Below are 17,784 nucleotides of genomic sequence, written 5' to 3'. Positions count from 1 at the left end.
TCTGTCCTGTCCCCGAGTATTCTAAAGCCAATTATAATTGAATTGAAAATCAATTATAAAAGGGAATCATAAATGTATTTTCAAATGTCAGTTCCTAAAAATCCAAGGTAGCAGGACACAGTAGCCAGCCAAGTGCACAGAAAAATAAAGGGAGGGTTGTATATTTAGGAAAGCCTATAGACTGGCCCTGTCCCAGAGGTTATACTAAAGGAAAAAATAAAAGCAGTAGGGAAATTTTAAATGACATTAAAAGAGAAACACACAGACTCCAATACATCAATTTCCAGATACTTGACTACAGCCCGGACTCCCTACATTGCACCAGGAAAAGCCAATGTCCCCCTATATGAGTATGTAAAGCTGGTCAATGAATGCAGAAGGAATCACTTAGGACAGGAGAATTGCCCGAAATCCCAGGGCCAGGAACCCTGAAGACATACTGAGATGGAAACTTCAGAGTTTCAAATATGGCTTTCTCATACTTCTTTCTTCACAAATAGATCACTAGCATCAGCAATTCCTATTGCTGGTTTATCACCAGCTCAGCTCTTCACCATTACCCTAGCTTACCTGGTTTAGTTTCCCATCCTTTCTCTATTTTCTGCTTATTAAACAGGCTTAGCTTAAAGTCGTAACAGTTTTATGTTCTTCTTGGGATTCCAGAGAATTTTTATTTGCTTCAATTCATCTTATTTTAGCACAACTATCATCTGCACTTTGTGTACACCGAAAGAGTGCCAGTACTCCTAACAGTAAGGGGGACATATTTTTAAGCTGAGAGGTATATTCTGTCCTAGCCAACCTTGCTTCTGCCAGAAGTGAACTAAGGTAATAAATGGGGGGGGGGGGGGAATCCAAACCACCCTAACTCTAACACTAGGGTGACAGCCAAGTATAAAGTAGAATAGCAAATAGATGGGATGCAGATGAAGACAGCATAACAGGAGGGTGTTTGGAGGCAGCTGTTTGGTGGAAGGAGATTTGCATACAGAATGGACTGGATAAGAAACACACAGTCTAAGAGCAAACGAAGGAAGCAAATGGTTTTTTACAACTTCTATACCAGTTTGCTGTTACATAGTTAAGTGATAGAGCTTAATGTTTTGCATGCTGAGCACTGGAGTCATCCACAACATCTTTCACTAGAAAACAGATTCCACAACAGAAAATTTCAGCCTTTTTGCAGATAACAATAGTCAAAATGCAGATGGAGAAATGAGAGGAGAGGATGGCAAACAGATCAAAATGAAACAAAGGAGAGGGTTAGCTTATTTACTACAAAGATAATGTGACTATTGAAAATAAACCAGACCATCCTAAATAGTACTTAACTAGAATATAGAGACACTTTCCAAAGTTTTTGCATCTGTTTTCTTATGATGAATCCACAAGCCTTATCTCATCCCAATTAGGTACTTCATATAGCTCTGACGCCTCTGCCAACACAATTTACCCAGAACTCTTAATTAGCCTCACACACAAAAAATAACGTGATTTGTCTGGCAATTATATGTTTCTGTAATTTCTAAAAGCAACTCATTGTAGGAATGTTGCGCACTTAGAACAGATTACCTTAATTCTATTTTCTGTTTATTCAATTATAACATTTGTTCCTAATTGTATTGTAAATTGTGTTGGGCTGGAAGGTGGCTATAAAATTCCTGCTCTTTCCTGTTTCATAGTGGTTCTACATATGCAGTGTGTTTCCACTAGACACAAAATCAATGTAGTGATTAGACTACAATAGACTGCAAAGCAGTCCTATTGTTAATTCTAGTCACGTGGAGAGACAAGTTGGTCAGCACAAACAGACAAAACTTTGTATCAACAAAATTACAGGCAGAAATCTTGAACCAAAAGTTAGGACACTTAAAAAGAAAAAAAAAACACTGTCAAGAAAAGGAAACAAAAGGAAAAGATAAGCAGCTTCCCACCCAGCAATCCCTTGAATGAAACAGGTTTACAGAAATATCTTGCTCTGAGATGCCCAAAAGGCAAGCTATAAATAGTTACGCACACTGAGCAGAGGCCGTGGAGCAAGACCAGCATTGGTGTTCTCAGTCATACTGCAGCAGGTAACTTGTGACAAGGAAACAGTCCAGCCTGTCTTCATTAAAAGCCTTAAAGGAAATTACTTTCCCAAACCTATGATGGAGATAGAAAGCCTAAAACACTGACTGAAGAGTCATCTGGTAATGAAGCACGTCCCCAAGAGAGCTTACTCAAAACCTAAATAACAGGATACATAATTTTAAAGTTGAAAGGTGCATGGTCTCAATCTGAAAAAAATCTACTTTATCCAGGCTACTCAAAGATGGGTGTACATGATCCTCCTGGGAGATTACACTACTGTCAGCCAATTCAGCACACCAAACCAGTATTACTTGTAGGCTCCATCCTGAGGAGTAGGTAAATCAATGTACTTGAAGAAAAATATTAAAACAATGACGATGACAACCTTTCATTCTCTCACCATTCCTCTCCACCTTCAGCAAGGGAATCTGGCAGAAAGCAGGGAGAAGAACCTGCATGTATACCAAAAACAACAGACCTAGCTTTCTCAGACCTGATCACACCTAAATATGAAACAAAAGATGACTTCCAAAAGAAATGGAAGTCATTTTGGAGCTGTATGCAGAATATTAGTGTTTTAATCAAATCTCATCCACAGCCCTCCAATGTGCTGCTTAGTGTATTACAACCAAAAGGGACTGCACTCTAGCTTTGAATTTGTCCCTGTCCAAATACAGGTTAATCTTGCTAAGCATTCTCTGTTCTATAAACGTACAATCAAATGGAGATGTTTCACTGTTGCCCATGGCTCTAGAAGTTTAGGACCAGCTTATGACCTCAGATATGTTGCTGGATTTCCTAGATCAGTTTTAGTGCAGTCTCTGTGGCTGTTGAGGAGATTAGGGGAGTAGGAATGGATTAAACAAACTGTCTAGATATATAAATTTATGATTTGTTTCTTTAATCTACATGTAAAGCTTAAAGAGTCAGTATTCAAACAAAACCTTAGTCACGAATTTGGACTAGAAACTGTTGCTTTTCAAGATGTTTAAATCAATCACAGACATTGATCAGGGAACCCTGGGTACTCCTCGGCCCACCCCAGTAGGCAATAATGCCTCATGCCTGAGTCCCAGAAGGCACAGACCTTTCTCCAGAGGAATTTTGCTCTTCCCTAAATGAGATAAGTTGTACAACTGGGACTTCCTTCTCTTTCTAAACACTCAGGCTTTTTGATCACTTAAGCTTCATGTGTATGGAAAGTACAGGGAAAACTGCTGTTGGGAAAGGTGAGATAATGTTAACTGCTATACCACAAATTTACAGCTGCTGGACACCAAGTAACCTCCATCTGCAACTTGGAATACCATGTTTGCACATCAGGAAACAAGCTAGTTTTCCTGTTGGTTGTTCAGCTTTTATACTACATTTCTTCTACACACTTTAATTTCTCTCCGAAATATTCCCTTCTAACCAATCTTATTTCCAGTTCTGGTTTCACACAGAGCCTGTGAATCTCAACTTTTCTCTGACCCAATATATCAAGTCTCAGGATAGAGGAAGATACATCACCATGGGCCTTCTAGCGCAGCTTGTTTGAGTGCAAATACTCAAAAAGAAATGCTTGCCAGCTCCTACGCATTTACACAAGAGCGCAAAAGCTTTTCCTAGAAACAATGGGGAGACCCAAGCATAATCCATGAGCAGCGCTGTCTCTCTGGGGCCACAAGACCCCCAGCTAGGTCTCCATCTTGAGAAGCCAGAGGGGCCCTCATCCGGAGGGTGAACATGCGGTCTAACTGGAGCTCTGCACTAAGGGAACTAAACCATGTCCGTTTTTACAAACTGTGCATCTAGCTTATGCACCTCAATTGCAAGCACAGGGTTTTTCTCCTAAGGACATTAACTCTAAATCTAATATAAATAGCCAATGATGCTGCTATAGTTTATTTATTTCAGTGAAGTACAGAAGAAAATATCTCAAGGATTTAAACAAACAATATGGTGACAGATGGTGTGGACACAATCCAGGCTGGGCTCCCTCAGTAAAATCCACACAACTTCATAGCTCCAGGAAAGAGGGGAGGCAGAGGAGGAGGGAGGAAGGGAAGAGGGGGAGAAAAGCTGGCCAAGATGACCACAGATTTCCAACAAATAAAAACAGTTGTGGACTGCAAAGTTTCTCTGTTCTTCTATACACAGCTCTTTGTACCATCACCGATGTAGGCAGATCTACCCTGGATATCTTCCAAGCAAGACCAAAAAAATTATAAAGAAATTCTTCAAATTAAATTGTTAGTCCAAGTGAGTGACAAATAAAACACACTATTAAACTGTCTATTCAAATCATCTAAGCGTCCTCTCAAAAATAATTAATAGATGAAACACGAAAAATGTGTTTGACGTGATATCAAGGCCCTTCTGTTCACTGTGTAATTTTATTAGGATGAATATTTTCAGGTATGTTCTCTAGATATATTCCGACTGCCAGAAATGTCTTATGTGCTTTATAATAGTCTATTATTACTTTGTACCTTAAAGGGAATAATTTGGGATTTTATATTTGAGAATGTCCTTGGGAAAAAATTCCAAAAATGCCACCAGGAATGTCTGCAAGCAGAAAATTATGTTGAAAGTCTGCTGTGTTATAATTACCTACAGACAGGCAACAGTTTGGAGAGATTGCATGGATGATCTATGACAGTGACCTACTAGCAGTTTTAAAATGTTGTTGGTCAAAACAAAGACACTTAGAGATTTCTATATTCAAGAACTGTAAGAACAGACAGTTTGAAGAGAAAGCAAACAGTACCTTTGAGATGAAAGTATATTGCCCTTACTGCAAATGACTAGATCCAAGTGAAGCCAAACATTCCTCCCTCCTAAATAAGAGTTGTTTATAGGATCCCACCCTGCACCCTGGGCTCAGCTGCAACTGTGTCAAGTCAAGCAAGCTTAAAAAAAAATAAGAACCTACCCACACCTGAGCTACATCAAAAATCAAGCCAGCTCTAGAAGACTTCAATTTCCTACAATCTGCTTATTAGTTACAGAAATTCCCAATCTCTTCCAAATTATCTTCCTTCTACTTAGGAAAATTGAATCAAATATTCCTCCCTTCAGCTCCACAAGAGTGACAGTTCAAGTCTACTCTCGTGGTATTCCAGGAAATCCTTCATGCTTTCCTTTGCTAAATTAAGAGGGAAACTTTTGCATGGACAAGAGAATGAGGAATAATATAATCATCTCAGAAATAGCTAGGAAAATCCTTTAGAAAAGAGAGAATGGGGGAGAGAAGGCAAGAAAGCAAGGCTCACATCATTAATACAACACTTGTCTGAGTTCTGAGACACAGCTCAAAGCAGTGAACACTGCAGCTCTCACTGTTAAAGCTTTACTTTCTCATAGCGATGACAATACAAGAATAGTAATGTAAACCTGCATGCTGTATCATAACCACCTCACGCTCCCAGACCACTGGTTCCTATTGAAGAAAAGCACAAGATATTGTATCCACTCACTTCATTCACCTCAGTAAGAAAGATTTCAAGCACGTTTTTAACCATTTAATAACAGTGATTATGACGTGTGTGTAAAAGGTACGACCACAGATTACGAGCCTAGTTCTAAAAATCTTTATGGATGTGCAAGGCAACTTTTTTTTAAAAAATACATATAGATTGACTTTTATGGATATGGTCAAGTAAACACAAATTTCCAAGACAGGGTCAATGCTACATTTTTGTTGCAGTTCAAAATAAAAATGAGAATATCTGAAAGTTACGCTTCCCAAAGCAGTATTAGTACAGCTAGAAGGAAAGGAAGTCAAATTCAACTGCTTCTTTAAAAGAGGCAGAAGGAATAGTGCAATGGAATAGTGCAAGCTACTATATCTAGACCTGAAACATCAGTTACGTGAATACAGATATTTTTTCACTAAAGCATTTATTAAAGCACAGTTTAATCCTCCGGTCTTTTGCAGCACCAATCGAAGCTAAAGTTAATATCCTCAGGAGTATAGTGGCATACACATGCTAATATCAGTTAACAGTAAGGGCAGGAATGAAAAGTTACAAAATTTAGATTTAAGATTTTCTGTAAAAATACAGGACTGCTTTGACGAGCCAACTAGATGAGCTGGACAGAAATCTACATAACACATATGGAAGACATGCAAATTGATGGGCACACTCCATGAAATCTCCAGAAAAGATTCCACAATAAAAAACAAACCCAACACACCTCCCCACCACCATTCATCACAACAATTTTTAAAGCATAAGAATTGAAGTATGTTTATGCATAGTGCAAATGTGAAGTGTGGCTTTTGAACTTTTTTTTTTTTTTACTTTTTTTTTTATATGATCACTGTGCTGTGAGGATACATGGCAAAGAAGTTGTAAGATTTGTAGAGGAACCTTAAGAGCAGCGTACAAAGTCATAAACAGATAAGGAAGTGTAAATTCTCAGTACCAGAGCCAGTAGTCTGGGTGTGCTCTGATCATAGTTACAAGGCTGGGCTTAGAGTTCTGGTTTGCACAAGTGCGGTACAGTTTTTGTATCTCAGGACTGAGGAAAAACAGAGCAATTCCAGCTATAATGAGCTGAAAATGACAGGTAATGCAAACATCTGCAAGTATTTCAGTAAGATACCTGAAAAATATCCACCAAAAGAATGAACAAGATTTAAAAGTACAGTTTCACTCACTACTTATTCACAGTTAGGCATCTTCATAAATATCCCAGCAGCACTATGGGACGCGGGGGGCCTGGTGGATGAGTTGAACACGAGTCAGCAGTGCACCCTTTCGGTGATAAAGCCTGGCCAGGCTGCATTAGCCAGAGCGCAGCCAGCTGCTTGAGGGAAGGGATTATTCCCCTCTTTGGTACTCGTGAGGCCACGTCGGCAGTCCTCTGTCCAGTTTTGGGTTCCCCCACACAAGACATCAATATGCCTGAGTGAGTCCAAAGGGCCGGAGTGCAGGAGGTGCAAGAAGAGGCTGAGGGAACTCTTTTCCCCAGAAAAGAGGCAGGTAAGGACAGGTGTAATTGCAGCCTACAACTACACAGAGACAGAGTTGGACTCGGAGACTCACAGCAAAAGAACAAGAGCCCATGGTCACGGTACAGAGGGAAATTCTAATGAGATATAACAAAAATATTTGCACGGTGAGAAAGGTTAAGTACTGGAACAGATTGCCCAGAGAGGCTGTGGTATCTACATCCATAGAGATATTCAAAACTTGACTGGATGGTCTGATCTGACTTTGATGTTAGCTTGTCATTGAGCTAGGGCTGGGTTAAACAAGCTCCAGTGATCCCTTCCAACCTCAATTGCTCTATGATTCTATGTTTACTATTTTGGAGGAGGATGGGGGTAAAAAGGAAAGCTGAAGGTGGTGGTAGATGCAAAAGAGATTTTATACTAAACAATTAAGAGTGTTTATTGCCAATATTATCAGCAGAAAGAATAATGAAGAATGATAATTTAACCATATACAGTACTTATTTTCTGGAAAAGCAATGATCTATTTTGCATAACGTTTCCAGAGCTGTTTCAAGAAGCATCACTTTGTAATAGCTCTTTTGGAGAATTACCCTCACCTTTAATGCTGTTTGGCTATGCATTATAACTGTCAGTAGTTCCATGACAATAAAATGCTTCAAGCTATGTCTTTCAGAAAGATTTCTAATGAGAAGCTAGAAAGACTTAATTCTGCAATATGCAAAAGCAGTATGGTTCAAAGATGCTAAGTATTCCTGGATGTATTTATAATACATAGGGGCTTTTTCCCCACTTGTGAAGGAAACAAATCTTTTATTATTGTCGCAGAACTAACCATGATGTTCTGCTTTAGAAAAGTATCACAGATACTACCCTTATAATGATAGCATGTGGTGAAACAAATGTAACTAATTTTAAAATCAAATGCTCAAGTCAGGAAACAGTTCCTAAGTAATGTTTGGTTTGAGATCCCTCAAATGTCAACAGACACAAGATGAATAAACAGCCAGTCTGTTTTCAGCATCCTCCAAGGGATGCTGATGCACAGCAGGTTGGCACAGATGCCCCAGACACAATTCTCATCTTGTTTCAGTAGACTATCCCACATCTGAGTATGTTTTAAGTCTGTGGCAGAATTGGGGACCAAAGCCAAGGAGCAGTTCATTGGCAAGAGAGTTCCTGCCAACAGCAGGTGATAAAATCAGCTGGAGGCAGAGCATGTGGCACTGTCCAAAGGGTATCTCTACAGCGCAGTTGGGATCAGGTAGGTACCATACATCCTTAAGTGTCACATTGGTTTATTGATAGGGTTTTGACAGCAGATGTCAGGTGACGGCAGATCAGCTAGGTTCAGAAAATATTCCAGTTTTGTTGGCTTCACATGCCTGTCAATTTTCATAGTCTATATCAAGCAACATATCTCCTCAGCTGGTGCAGGCAAACTTTAACCGAACTGAAGCACAGTACAGCCAGCTGGGCCAACGGAGGAGGCAGTCTAAACTATGCACCGTTCACAGCAGATGTTCACACGGGAACTCAGTACTTCAAAAGCTGTATGTCCTGCATTAATCACTGCATACTCCAAATGTGGGCATATCTCATATTTAGAAACCCAAACCAACTTTTTATTTTTTAGAGAGATGGCTGTTCATGTGAGATTCACATTGACGTAGTATTTATTAGCCATAGAGAATATGGTAAGCTTATCTACTCTGAGTCATTCCAGTAAAGTCTTTAGCAGTATAGAGCATTATAGATGACTTCTTATTTCTGTGCCTTCAGTTTAGTTCACATTTAGGACAGTTAAGCAGCATATAACAACCACCTGGCACAGAATTCACTGAACTGTTGTGCTGCCTTTGTCAGCCATGCTCAGTAGACTACAGACAAACAGGTACTACACACACACACTTCGACGTGTCATCTAAAACACAGTACCAGCATAATGCCACAGAAGAGGAAAATATCTTTTAGAGCCACACAGTAAGGACATAAATGAAATGGCCATTAGCGTGCCAGAGAACCACATCTACAAGCAAGAGTGGGACCAAGCATCTTTTTTGCATACCCAGCCATCTCAGTGTATGAGACAAAACAGAAGAATTTAAACACTGATCAAATTCACAATTTCACCAACACCCATGTGTTTCAGCTAAAATCCTGACACTGACTTGGAAGACAGATTTTACATTTGGAGTCCTTCTCCCTCACACTTCATCTCCTCTGCCTTTATGACAGCACTGTGAATTTTACCTTCAACTCCCAGGAATTCATTCCTAAATAAATGGTTAATTGAGAGACATATGCACGTCTCATTACTACGGTGTTCCAAACCCAGTTCCAAGACATTGCACATTGCAAAAGCCAAGTTAAAAATTAAGGCAATTTTAGTTACATGAGCAAACAATTCTTTCAGCCAATTCAAGCTACTGAAGACAGCTTGTTAGATTGCCTTAACACACAAAAGAACAATTTTGATTTCCCAAGTGGAAATCTTAGAAGCCAAGTTTCAGCACAAAAATGTTTTATTAGCAAACTGTGATAACCCCTAAATTCAAAGACAGTGATATAATAATGACAATATTAGCATACAATGAAAATAGTATTAACTTACTGAGACAAGAAAAATACGATCTATTTCATTTTCTAGAGGCTCCTACATAAAAGTAAAAAATAGATCTGTATCAGTAACATCCTGCATCTGCTACCGAGCATGAAGTCAATTCCGTAAGGATTTCTGCCAGTGTTTCATCACTCAGCACTGCCTGGGATCTTCAAATGTTCTTATGCTGGCATAGAAAGTTGAGTGAAACATGTACCAAATAAAATTCCTAAATATATATAAAGCCAGCTTTATAAAGATGGGTAAATCTGTACAGTAATTTAAAAGCACATGAAATAACTGCATCTGTAACTTGGTGACTGCAATTACATTTAAGATAGTAGCATTGACTATAATGATCTTTCCATATAAATCAAGATGTCAAAGCCATTGTTATAGAATCTCTGCTATCATTCAGCACTTACTGTCTTCCCCTTGTATGACATAAGTTTTAAAGGCAGGCCATGCCAAATACCAAGAGAGAGAGATCGCTTATCGCAGTGGAAAAAGTCTTTTCCAGAGGTGAAGTTTCAAAAGTTCACAGCTGATTCCTCAACTGTAACTAATCATTGCATCTTTCCTGCTTCTTTTCCCCCCCTCAGGTTACGAAACAATGTATTTGGACCACTTCACTTTCAGATGGATTCAGAGAGCTCTTTAATATTCAAGTACTATGCAAAAAGCCCCTTATAAATAATAACAGTATTTAATGAATAAGAAACCCTAAAGGGTACAAATATCAGGAAATAAGTTACAATTAACATTGAAAAGCCTTGTGTGCTGGAAAACCAGTAAATTACTTCCCACAATTGAATTCCCTCTTCAGCTCTCCTTTTACGCCACGGTGGGAGCTCCTCTCAGACTTTCAGGCCAAGCAGCAGTCCATGCCAGAGAATTTAGTCCTGTGCGGTGCTAAGCACCTGTTTCAGAAACAGCAGTGATCACTTTACAAGATCAATGCTGCAGTGCCAGCAGTGATTTTTTTAAAATTGTTACAATGTCAAGCAACATGAGCTGGGCACGTGAGTCACTTTTGTCATTCCAGTCTCACGACAGATTACACAGAGATGTTTTCCAACAAAACAATTTGTCATTATCTCCAGAGTTCAGACAACCTTACTGTGGATTTTCATGAACTATAATAGGAAATTATAAGTATCTGGTTAGCAAAAATCTAATTTAATAAATACAGTGAATGCAAGAGCTGGTTCAAGTTTGCAGGCCTACTTAATTTATAGACTGTAGTAGATCACAAGTCCAGCTTAATACAATTGTCCTATTACTACTATTGTCCTCAAATACATTCAGGTCTATTGCGTGCTTTTTCTTATAAGCACTGCAGAGTATCTCTATATAATTTTACATCTTAACCCTAAAATCATTTTATGGACCTACTATTTTGAGGTCGGTTTTACAGCCATATGTCATATTTGCTAGTAAAATTTCTAAACTGACCAGCATTCAGTGTGCTGGAGAGTAAAATTTCATTGAGACTGCTTTTACAATGGACAGAAAATTGAGTTTCAGGCATGAACCCCAAAATATTTCAGAATATTTGATGAGTGATCAATTAGGACACTGCTCCATATATTCTTTCTTTTTTAAAGTACAGACATAAAATTAGAAGCACCTTTTTTTAACTGCTTGTAGTGATTACTCACAATAGAGACCAACACAGTGAAGTACATTAGACTAGCAAAAGCTTTTAATAAATTTTCCTACCTTATCTGCCATTATCATGGAGGCCCCACCATGAATTCCAAGAATTGGAATAGAAGTCTGAGATGAAATAAAATCCAAAATCTGAGCTACTGCCTCCTGATCAGTATCATCTCCAAAAACCACTCCATGGATCTTGGTGCCTGACATCAAGTCGCAAACATGCGTTATGATGCTCTTAGGGTCAGTCTGGTTCACCAGAAGGGTCACTACGTTGACATCAACAGTCAGGTCTGCTGACATTTCCCTGGTCCAGAGAGCTCTGATATCTCTCTCTGTGATATACTTGGTCCTTCCCAGAATCACTGCAATGTTCAGGATGGGATAACTTTTCTCCGCTCCACGAACAAGATCCAAAGGCGCCAGAAGAGCTTGGAGTACCAGGAGAGCACAGCCAATTTTCCTCATCTTTGCCAGCTTTATCCCCTGTAAAAGTGATCACATTGTATGAGAAAAACAACAGAGAGGAAAAAAATATATACTGTGTATCTCCAATGAAGGTTTTAAACAGAAAGCTTCTGGACACAATGCGAACTTTAGCAGCTTTTCATAATACATTCTTCACCTTAGTTTCAATTCAAGCCTCTCATATCCCCTCAGAAAGTTGGCTTGCCAATGACAGTATTATAGCTGGTCTCCTGCAAGCAAGGCAAAAAATGTAGCACAAGTTCAGAGGAAAGACCCATTAAAATTCTTCCTGGATGGCCAACAAAATTAAAATCACTGACGTAATTTAAAAAAGACATTAGCATCCTTCTCTTTGATGTTGCCGTCCTAAAACAAGTAAAACACAGAAATCTATTTTCGTTTGTCCTGAATGTCTATTTAAAATTTAGTCACAGTCTAACAGGAAGAGGTGCTTTAGCTCAAAATGAGAGAAGCGAGCCAGGGGTCTGCTGGAAACCCTAGTCCATATATTCCATACATCTCACAGCATCCCAGAACCATGCTGGTTTATTTCTGAAGGTCTCTCCTAGACAGCTGCTGCTCAAGCACAGTCTACTGCATTTCTGGAACAGATTCAGAAGCACAGTATTCTATCTTAATTCTTCTCCCTCCTCTTAACACGGCATTCACTTGAGCATCTCAGAACTGCTGATCTCAGACACAAAGTTGTCACTGGTGTTGAAGGGGGGGGTGTTCCATAAATGAGCATCACTGCATTGGTTTACTTCATGTCTTCACTGAATCTCTGTAGGGGGCTGAATATAGACAGAGTAGGACGGGGAGAGAGATGAGCCATAGAAGTGATCTGAACTATCTGAAGGAGGGAGAAGAGGCAGAGCAGGTCTGACTCTGCAAGATCTCCGTTTCTGTGCCCCGAGGGATTTCCACCCCCATAACTGGCTCTCTGCTAGCTGCAAGAAGGGAGTCCCTGTGCCACATAAAGCCAAGCTTGTTGCAAAGCGTCACACAGAAAACACTAGCAAGGCTGTCCAATCAGGGGTGGCATTTTTCAGATCTCCCTTCTCATCCTGCAAGCCCTATCTCCACCATCAATCAGAATCATCTGCTGCCGAAACACACACCAAGACAAGGGCTTGCTGTATCATCACCTCCTTTCGGGGCTGACAAGGAGATGAGCACTTGAGAGACCGTTTAACCGCACCTCGGTGCCACTGTGCTTCCTAAGTCATTGCGCTGCGGGCCAGATTCCCACCGCTGCAGCACCAGAGGTAGCACGGAAAGCGGTAGAAATAAACAAACCTAGACGCCCGCAGACGCGAAGCCGCTTCAGCTTCCTTCAGACCCCAGGAAATAACCGCTATAACAATAAACGACACGCACACAACCCCTCTTTGCCCGCCACGGGCACAGTTCGCTTCCCGTAACTAACTGCACCGCACCGGGGAGCGCCCCCGGCTCCCCCGGCCGCGCCGCGGCGCGATGGCGCCCCCTGGCGGCCGCGGGGCGCCGTCCCACGTACCCAGCGCCTCAGGAGACGGAGCGGCGGCGGGTGCCGGTGGTGCCGGTGCCGGTGGTGCCGGTGCTGGTGCAGGGCATGCCGCGGCCGCGGGCATGTCGCGCCCCTCGGTGCCCGGGCTCAGGGGCGGCCTCCGCGCCGCTGGCCGCACGCGTGATCCCCGCCGCAGCCTGCGAGAGACATCGCATCCCGGGAGGGCAGCTAGGCGGACAGGGAGACAGGCAAAGGGGGGCTGGACGGGGGGGGGGGGGGGGGGACGGGACAACGAGGGGGAGAAGAGGAGACGATGAAAAGCCGTTAGTCTGGTTGCAGATTTGACAGGGGAAAAAAATATATTTCCATCTCATGTGGCACGTGAACCGAAATAAAGTGCCTAGACTCAAAAGTTCCCTCCCCTTCACTTAGGAAAGAGCTTAAATTTATTTCTAACAGCAGCGCCCGTGAGCCCCCAGCCGTCCGGGAAACGTCCCTCAGCCTATCCAGGTCAGGAAAATCCTGGGCTCCCAACTGCCCGTTTGCTTCCAAGAGAAATGCACGGGTTTGAGCTCTAAGGGAAGAGACGTCCAACCTGGAAAGAGCAGCTAGAAGCAAACTAATTCACATGATCAAGGGCAGGAGTTTTCTTGACAGGTTCAAAACAAGCTTAATCTGGAAAACAGCTAAATCGGTGTGGGATAAAGCTCTTTTTGATCTTGTAAGGGAACAGATTCATTCTCACTTTATCATAAGCAAACCCAGGGAGACACATTCTAGCAGATCCCTCCCCGAAAAGCTCGGATTGCTTTGATTTTTCATTCGCTATTTCCAGTAAGTATGCATAAGAAGACTTCTTCAAGCAGCCCCAGTTAAATGTAGGACGCTGGCGCGTCAGGCAAAGGCAACCGGCATTCCCTAACTGGTCCTCGGTGCTGACTAGAAACTAAAAGCCAAGCACCGAACCGCGAGAGCCGGCAGCGCTGACATCCCTGCGCGGCACCCGCTGCCTCCGAGCCCCTTCCCAACTACTAAGCGCGTATTAGTGCTCGCCAGAAAGGCAATACTTACTGCATTCTCCCTCCCCATAGTTCCAGTCTAAAGATCCTCAAAGTCATTTCAGTAGATTCCTTTGCAAACAACGAAGTGGAAAATAGGTCCCTTAATGCCTGGATTTCATCCTGCAACTTGTTCCCACCGCAGTAAATACAAGCCCGGCAGCTCTTTATCGCTTGAAATCCCGCATGATCAAGTTTTAGGAGAGCCGTTGCAACTGAGATTTGCTCTTTACTTTTGGCAGGAGGCATTTACGTGTCTTCATCTTTTTTCTTCTTCTTCTTCTTTTTTTCCTCTCTCCCCCCCCCCCTTTTTTAGTTTTGGGGTTTGGGGTTGGTTTTTTTTTTTTTTGCTGTTTAAAGGGCAATTGCAATATTGCTGCAGCAGTTCCCCAGGACGGCAGCCTCGGAGCCCCCGCGCTCCTCTCGGCTTCTTGGAAGCGGCGGGGACTGGCAGCGCCGGTTCCTGAAGGTGCGGCGGGATCCACCCGGCTGCCGCCGCGCGGGGGGGGCCGCCTGCGCGCCGCGGCGGGCTGCGCGCCGGCCCGCTCCGCTCCGCTCCGCCGCCCCCGGCACCGCCGCCCTTGCAGGGGCGAAGCGCACGGGCGCCTTGTCGAACCGAGGCGAATCGCGGCTACTTTGAAGGCTGCCCCCGCCGCTTCTGCTTCCACAGGCACCAGCGAATGAGTCAGAGCCAGGCAATCGGGGGAGGGGGTGTCAGATCTGGGGCAACAGTGAAAACACCAGGTGTGGGGCAGAAGAGCGGCAAACTCGAGCACTCTTCCCACGTTAACAGCCCCAGCGAAAGGTGGGTAGCCCGGGAAACCCCAGAGTGTTCTCCTTTCCCTTCACGCAGGGGCTGTCAACCAGAAATCCCTGCCGTGGGGCTCAGGGGAACGAGTGTGGAACAGCAGCTTCCACACTGAAAGCAGCCTAAAAGCTCCAGACCGCAGCCAAACATCGCAAAAATGCTCTGTAGAAGTTGGCTCCATCTGGGTATCCCCGCTGCTCCATCCCCCATTTCAAAGCATTGTGCCCGTTTCTCCACCGCCCACTCACCCAGCACAGCCCCGGTGTCAGACCCACCTGGCTGTTGAGCAGCTCTTTCCTCCTTGCCCAGACCACACACCACCACTACCTTCCTCCACCGCACACTACCGCACCTCCTCCCTCGCTCCATTGCTCTTCTGCTTTCCCCTTCCACCATCCTGCTCCAGCTGCCACAACTTATTTGGTTTTGCACGAATGAATATACCAGCTAACTACCGCATAGGTAATGTCTTCTTTTGTGCTCCATCTTTTACAATCATATGTATTTCTACGCTGAATACTTCAGAATAAGGCCAATTCACGCATTTTGACAGACCCACTCAACAAGGCACCTATACCAGAGGAAACCTTTGGGTTCAAATAGGATAATGCCAAGTGTCCACTCACTGAAGTTTGCTTTTCACCACATTAAGGCACAGAATACCCAGAACTCACTCCCAAAGACATTTAACAACGCATCAGTTTTACTGCTCTTGACAGTCTCTTCGTAAAATTCTCCAATAGGTCTATGCCTTTTTATTTTTTTCTCTCCTTTGAAAGATCTCATCTCCTAACTTATTTAGGAGATTACTTCCTTAGACATTGCATTAGTCTTTCTAAGCAAAGCACTTAAACAGCTACAACTGTGCTTTTTTTATATTTTTTTAAGTTTGATGCTTTAATGCATCTTTGCATTTCACCCTTGATGCACACTTTTCTCCTGTAAATATTACAGCAATATTTGTCACGGTTACTGGAGATGAGGTTGCATCTTCATCCTTGTGTAAGGGTTATCTCAGTGTTATCATCCAGCAGATTTACTGAAACAGCAGCAAAACCAGGGATTCAAGATCCTCAAACGCAAGTGAAATTCACAATGGCAAAAAAAATATGGCTCTAACATTAGCATATATTTAACATATTAAAAGTGACATGGTGTCTTTGGAAAATACTTAGTACACAATATGCTGTGTACAATACATTGAATTTCATGGTTTGAAAGACCAAAACAAGAAACAGACAAGTTTTCCAACTTCAACAGAGCTATATGATTTTCATTAATCTAAATTTAGACATATTTTAGCATTATTTCAAATATTTTTCCTCAATTACTCTTGTAAAAGTTTGTGAAATATCACACTACAACTTAGTTCAAATTAATTTACAAATTAGAATTAAAATAACACATATTAATTTGCCCAAACACATTGGGACCAATCTTGGCAGTACATATGCAGTCTTCCTAAAAGCCTCACCGAATTCAAGCAGATTACTGCCTACAGAGTTGAGTAAATGCTGCAAAATTAGACTGCTATTTTAACAGACATCCGTAGTACATTTCTAGGTATATTTGCACAGTTTAATTTAACATTAAAGAGAAGAGCTGCAAACATGGTAAGAAATCAGCTTCACTCAGCAGAAACAAGAAAACAAAATTTGCATTTAAGTGTCTTTAACTTACCCTTGTAATTTATGCGTAAAAGGGGAACACTCACTTCAAAAGCAGTGTAACAAACACTAACATCCCTGCACTTGGGAGATTAAGTTACAAATTTAGTGTTTTCATGGAGAACATTTATTCTGAAAGGCAGATGGATTGATACATAAGCAGTTGCCTTCTCCACACAAACAGCTGCGCACTTATCTAAAAGAAGTTACAACATAACTTCAAGAAGTTTGGAATCACGCACTTCCGAGGATATTTTCCACCTGGGGTTTCCCTACCTCCTGCCTACTACATAAACCTGTATTTAAAGGTCAGAAACTTTCTTCTTACTCAGTCCCTTCCAATGGAACACTAAATTACAAAAAAGGTTTCCTTTTTCTGAAAATTACCTGTTGCAGAGTACGCTTTTCAACAGAAGCAAGCAGCCAAATTATCAGGTACAAGAAATGTCTCCAAAGGAGGCGAGGAAGGTAGTGGGGTCTAATGGTCTGGCACAAGGCGGATTTCTGTCTCTGTTGCTGACTCATTAGTGACACTGTGTCTGTTACTTTCTCTCCATTTGCTTTACTGTACCAGCTGTAAAATGCTTACCTCACATGTTAGACAGCTAAATTAAAAGACAGATTTAAGCCCCAGATTCAGGAAAACAGCTCCATCATTTTCCTCTTGCTCTTAGAAAGAGCAGTGTTAAGCAAGGTAAGTACAATAAGCCTTTCTAAAAAGATTTGTTCTCATGCAATGACACCAAAGTTAGCCAAGAAAAATACTTCAACACATTAGGTACCAAATTATTGCCACTCTATTTTCAATAGACGTAGTCTTTGTTGCAAAAGTTTAAGCCATGATTCAAGAGATGTCTAAAAGAAATTGCAGATCTACTCAGTAATCGTTGCTATAATGGAAACACCATTACACAAGACTTCCTACGTTTTGTGAAACAAAATGGTAACGAGAGATTACAGGTAACTGGCTACGTTAAGGGAGAGCAGCTTACTTAGTATTCATTCCAACTTTAAA

General features: G+C 41.8%; 1 protein-coding gene across 5 annotated transcripts in view; it reads right to left on the bottom strand.

Annotated features, from left to right (window-relative positions):
- GRIN2A (glutamate ionotropic receptor NMDA type subunit 2A) overlaps positions 1-14,590 on the bottom strand; it is a 196,864-nt gene extending 182,274 nt beyond the window's left edge. For 3 of the 5 annotated variants that reach the window (XM_052773032.1, XM_052773035.1, XM_052773036.1), the window contains exons 1-2: positions 14,308-14,590; positions 11,343-11,765 (exon numbers count right to left, since the gene is read on the bottom strand). In XM_052773032.1, coding sequence (XP_052628992.1) covers positions 11,343-11,765; positions 14,308-14,325 — 441 coding nt within the window. In that variant the 5' untranslated portion in view covers positions 14,326-14,590. Of the gene's footprint in view, positions 1-11,342; positions 12,542-13,266; positions 13,496-14,307 lie in introns of all 5 variants that reach the window. The other 2 variants (XM_052773033.1, XM_052773034.1) reach the window with 2 other exon arrangements.
- Positions 14,591-17,784: the final 3,194 nt, after the last annotated feature.

The sequence above is a fragment of the Harpia harpyja genome, chromosome 21, assembly GCF_026419915.1.
Source record: "Harpia harpyja isolate bHarHar1 chromosome 21, bHarHar1 primary haplotype, whole genome shotgun sequence".
Classification (NCBI taxonomy): domain Eukaryota; kingdom Metazoa; phylum Chordata; class Aves; order Accipitriformes; family Accipitridae; genus Harpia; species Harpia harpyja.
The sequence above is the reverse complement of the archived record's forward strand: the minus strand, read 5'-3'. Positions and strand labels throughout refer to the sequence as shown.